Raw genomic sequence first — 5,566 nt, forward strand, 5'->3', positions numbered from 1 at the left:
TACATCACCAGAGGAACACAGAGGAGGAATAGGATAAGGGTACGGCTAAAGGCTATAACAACTGGTCCTCTAGTGCGTTGGGAACAGAGAATAAAAGGAGCAAATTTCTGGGTGTGGTAGAATAGATTCAGGGCATAATGTACAGACAAGGGTATGGTAGGATGTGTGCACAATGGAGGTAAACCTAGGCGTTGAGTGATAATGAGAGAGGTTAAGTCTCTGGAGGCACCAGTTAAGCCAGGTGAAGTCTGCATGTGTGTGGGGTGGGACAAAAGAGCTATCTAAGGCATGTTGAGCGGGACTGAGGGCTCTACAGTGAAATAAAACAATAAGAACTAGCCGAGACAGCAGTAGACAAGGCATATTGACTTTAGAGAGAGGCATAAAGCAATCCCAGGTGTTGGCAACGAATGGGCAGAGCGAGTCAGTTAGGTACATACAGGGCCTGAGTTCAATAGGTGAGTCAGGGGTCCGTTCGGTAGTCACTACTAGGCCAGGCAAGCGGGGGACATGGCGTTCAGAGAGCTAGTGGGCCAGGGCTAGCAGATGATTCTTCAGCAACATCGTAACGGAATCGCCTGTTTAGACCACATCGTGTGATTACGTCGGCAGACCAGTCGATGGATTGACGGGGCTCCGTGTCGACAATAAAGGGTCCAGACCAAATGGCAAAAGAGGTATTGTAGCCCTAGAATTAGCTGGTATATGGGCCTAGCTTGAGGCTAGCTCAAGGCTAACTGGTGCTTGCTTCGGGGCAGAGGCGTTAGCTAACAGTAGCCACTCGTTTGCAGCTAGCCAGAGGGGCAGGAATCTGGTGATGTGGTAGAGAGAAGCCGAGGGAGAGTGACTGCATGGTCCCAGTGTTAATGTCAGCAGTGAGGAGGGAGAGGGGCTGTATGGTCCCAGTGTTGATGTCAGCAGTAAGGAGGGAGAGGGGCTGCATGGTCCCAGTGTTAATGTCAGCAGTGAGGAGGGAGAGTGACTGTATGGTCCCAGTGTTAATGTCAGCAGTAAGGAGGGAGAGTGACTGTATGGTCCCAGTGTTGATGTCAGCAGTAAGGAGGGAGAGGGGCTGTATGGTCCCAGTGTTAATGTCAGCAGTGAGGAGGGAGAGTGACTGTATGGTCCCAGTGTTAATGTCAGCAGTAAGGAGGGAGAGGGGCTGTATGGTCCCAGTGTTAATGTCAGCAGTAAGGAGGGAGAGGGGCTGTATGTTCCCAGTGTTAATGTCAGCAGTAAGGAGGGAGAGGGGATGTATGGTCCCAGTGTTAATGTCAGCAGTAAGGAGGGAGAGGGGCTGTATGGTCCCAGTGTTAATGTCAGCAGTGAGGAGGGAGAGTGACTGCATGGTCCCAGTGTTAATGTCAGCAGTGAGGAGGGAGAGTGACTGCATGGTCCCAGTGTTAATGTCAGCAGTAAGGAGGGAGAGTGACTGTATGGTCCCAGTGTTAATGTCAGCAGTAAGGAGGGAGAGTGACTGCATGGTCCCAGTGTTAATGTCAGCAGTAAGGAGGGAGGGTGAAACGACGGGATAAATAGACTTCCCTCGTGTCATGATGACACCTCTCCAGAAAAGGACATTGTTTTATTGGCAGTTTGGAACACCGTATCTCACTAATTACTTCCAAGATAGTGTTGCAGTCGGACGTGTGTTTGTCTTTGTCTTTGCCGTGTCTTATCCCGTGTAAATAGCTGTGTTTTTAATCTCACTTTCTATCTACAAACTAAATATACTTTCCTGCAACCCGCATCACCCAATGTCAGCAGTAAGGAGGGAGAGTGACTGTATGGTCCCAGTGTGGCCCCAGTCACTCTCCCTCCTTACTGCTGGCATTAACACTGGGACCATACAGTCACTCTCCCTCCTTACTGCTGACATTAACACTGAGACCATACAGTCACTCTCCCTCCTCACTGCTGGCATTAACACTGGGACCATACAGTCACACTCCCTCCTTACTGAGGCATTAACACTAGGACCATTAACACTAGGACCATACAGTCATACAGAGAGTACAGACAAAAATTGTCTTGGTAGCCCAGAACCAAGTCTAACGTGGAATCAGCCAACTACTCAAGGTTTCGTCATCACAAGAGACTAATACAGACCATACAGGCCGTTGCCAGACCCTCTCTCCTCTTTTCAAGCCTCGTCTCTCAGAACAAACAGGCCGAAGCCAGATCCTCTCTCCTCTTTTCAAGCCTCGTCTCTCAGACCAAACAGGCTGAGGCCAGACCATTCTCTCCTCTTCTCAAGCCTCGTCCAACTCTGACATCGAAGCATCCATAATCAGTCATGATAATTCATTCTCAGAAATTCATGTCCCAATGACACGAGCGGTTCTCGTCATGACATAGTGCCATGACAACGAGAGCAGCCGTACGAATGATTTCTGCAGTCAATTTTCTTCTAATTAAGTAGGGGAGGATATGTCATGGATCTCCTGTTAATATAAGGGTGTGTCTCTCTCTCTCTCTCTCTCTCTCCCTTGCCAATCCTCTGCTGTTTTATTCTCCTCCATTCACTGCGGTAACAAATTATCTAATTTATTTTTAATTATGTCTGTCAGTGTTCCTCAGTGTGATGTAGTTAGTTAATTTAATTGTCCTTCAAATTGAGTCGATGCTTAGTTTCTCATTCTGTCCTGAGCCATTGTTTTGCTCTCTCTCTCTCCCCACCACTAGCCCACTCATCTCTTTCTCTACAACTAGCCCACTCATCTCTCTCTCTCCACCACTAGCCCAATCATCTCTCTCTCTCTCCACCACTAGCCCACTCATCTTTCTCTCTCTCCACCACTAGCCCACTCAGCTCTCTCTCTACCACTGGCCCACTCATCTCTCTCTCTCCACCACTAGCCCACTCATCTCTCTCTCTCTCCACCACTAGCCCACTCATCTCTCTCTCCACCACTAGCCCACTCATCTCTCTCTCTCCACCACTAGCCCACTCAGCTCTCTCTCTACCACTGGCCCACTCATCTCTCTCTCTCCACCACTAGCCCACTCATCTCTCTCTCTCTCCACCACTAGCCCACTCATCTCTCTCTCCACCACTAGCCCACTCATCTCTCTCTCCACCACTAGCCCACTCATCTCTCTCTCTCCACCACTAGCCCACTCATCTCTCTCTCTCGCTGTCTCACCTCCCCTCACCTCACATCTCTTCAATCTGTACGTTAATCAGAAAGGAATTGCTCTGTGTAAGCTCTGTGTAGAGCCCACTCAGAGATAGAGACAATTGGTGTCATTTAGTAAAGTTTAGGCAAGTACCAATGATTCAAGGTCTTTAATTGAATGCCAAGCTCTTTTCCCTTGCCGGGGTTTATGTTAAAACGATGTACAGGTAAAAGTGCCACTCAAGCTTTGCCCACACAGAACACATTTTAGTGGTATTGTTATTAATGTGTGAGGCTCTCATTTCTTCTGGGCCAAAACCAAGGTCTCGATCCAATCAAGGAAAGGAGTATTAAAAAAAATACATATTCAGAATAGTGTCCGGACAAAAATAATCTAACGTACACAGAATCAAAATCAAATCTATGTCATGCATAGATTTGTGTCAGTTTGACACAATCCTTCCTTGACTTTCACATGGTTAACTTCACATGGAAGTGCTATTTATTTTGCATTATGAACAATCTAGTGAAGTGAATTCTGCCCTGAATACTGCAGTTATCACAGCCTGTAGGAGAGAGGGGGGTGGGGGGTGGGGGGGGGGGGGGAGTGGGAAAGAAGATGAGAGACATGAAAATGACAAAATCAAGGAAGAGAGCTAGAGAAAGACAGAGATAGGGGTTTATAAAGGCAGGAACTATACCGCATTTTGGAGAGAGTGCATAGCTTTCCCACTATGTTCCACTGAATGTTTGATCGAACCACCTGTTCTCACTGTGACCAGTTCACACCTGTCATACAGTAAGTACACAGCACAAACGCATCACCTTTATCAAGTGCACCCTCTTTTCATGTTTTCCTTCTCAGGCTGGTGGTTCCTGGTCCTCTGGCTGATGTCGTCCCCCACGACACCCCCCCACCTCCCTTGGACATCGAGGGGAGCCTATGCCGTCAGATCACTCCTGGACTCCCAACGGAGTGGCGGTCGGCTCCAGTGCCTGGTGGACTGGGAAAGGTACGGTCCAGATGAGCGGTGTTGAGTTCCGGTGGACGACATTCTAGATCCCAACATCATCTGAGATTTCTCTTTCAGGGCCGTCCTCTTGGCCGGTGTCATCCTGCGGCTGGAGACGCGCGTCAGGACATCGGGAGTCCAGTAGTGATCTAACGGCACAGGCGGGATGAGGTAGTATTCTGTAACGTAGATGCAGGGAGTCAGGAAGCAAGTGCAGTCTGATGTGGACGTGACAGTCTCGTTCAGAGTTATTGGTAATGAATAGTTCCAACGGCGAAGGTTCACTTGAACGACCCTCCAAGCTGGAATTACAAGTGGGAAAATTTGAGAAAATGTTGTTGCTCGAGTTGCCATGTTGTGATGTTTCACCACTGACCTTTTACCTTGTCAACCAAAAGATGACAACAAATCCATTTGAGACAACCTTATCAAGATAGATAATGGGCCTCCCGAGTGGTGAAGTGGTCTAAGACACTGTATCTCAGTACAAGAGGCATCACTGCAGTCCCTGGTTTGAATCCAGGCTGCATCACATCTGGCCGGGTTTGGGAGTCCCATAGAGCAGCGCACCGTTGGCCGTGGTGGGCTGTCATTGTAAATAACAATTTGTTCTTAATTCAGTTGCCTAATTAAATAAAGGTTAACATATTGTCAATGTTAAGCAAGCTAGCTAACTTTATTATTAGCAACATCAGCTAGATTATCTAGCAAGCTAAAATCTTATTGGTTGAAGAATTGTTGTTCTGACCAAAAAAGCACATGAATGAAACAAAGTCATATAACTGACATCACAACTAGGAAATAGGAAGTTCTGGTATATTTCATTAATTAACTAAAAGCATCTTTAGCTTAACTGCTTTCCTGTAGGGAAATAACAAGTGTGGGAAGACCAAACCAGAGGTTAGCAATAGTAACCATAGACATACTGAACAGTACATACTACATACAGCATTGTTGGAAACCCTAGTGGGAGTAACACAGGTTGTATAGGTTTCATTTCTCCTGACAGATTTGGGTCTGGGTACAGAGATGCAGTTTCTATAATATCCTACTGAATGCTATCTAATATTTTCAATTTGCTTTGGAAGAGGAGAATACGGATTCCACATATATTATATATCAATTTGACAATTTCAAAATATAATAGTTTTAAATCTGTTGATGGCTGTTGGATAGTAGCAGAGGAAGGATGTCAGGTAGGAGGAGAAGGTAATATGAATATGGGTCACTGTAGCTGTCAGCCAATCGAATCATTTCCCCTGGGGAGAACACTGTTGAGTGTCCTGTTTATTTTTTCTACATAATCTCAGCACCAAATCTCACATGTGCTGGTCAGCCGCTGGCCAGTAGAATGAGATGACTGTACTGATCAATTTTTACATTTTATTTTAACTAGGCAATTCAGTTAAGAACAAATTCTTATTTACAATGACG

General features: G+C 46.5%; 1 protein-coding gene across 1 annotated transcript in view; it reads left to right on the forward strand.

Annotated features, from left to right (window-relative positions):
• The first annotated feature begins 3,338 nt into the window (after nt 1–3,338).
• Nucleotides 3,339–5,566, forward strand: part of LOC116374121 (leucine-rich repeat-containing protein 3-like) — a 14,048-nt gene continuing 11,820 nt past the window's right edge. The window contains exons 1-2 of the mRNA XM_031823919.1: nt 3,339–3,346; nt 3,985–4,132. Coding sequence (XP_031679779.1) covers nt 3,339–3,346; nt 3,985–4,132 — 156 coding nt within the window. The remainder of the gene's footprint in view (nt 3,347–3,984; nt 4,133–5,566) is intronic.

The sequence above is a fragment of the Oncorhynchus kisutch genome, linkage group LG5, assembly GCF_002021735.2.
Source record: "Oncorhynchus kisutch isolate 150728-3 linkage group LG5, Okis_V2, whole genome shotgun sequence".
Lineage (NCBI taxonomy): Eukaryota > Metazoa > Chordata > Actinopteri > Salmoniformes > Salmonidae > Oncorhynchus > Oncorhynchus kisutch.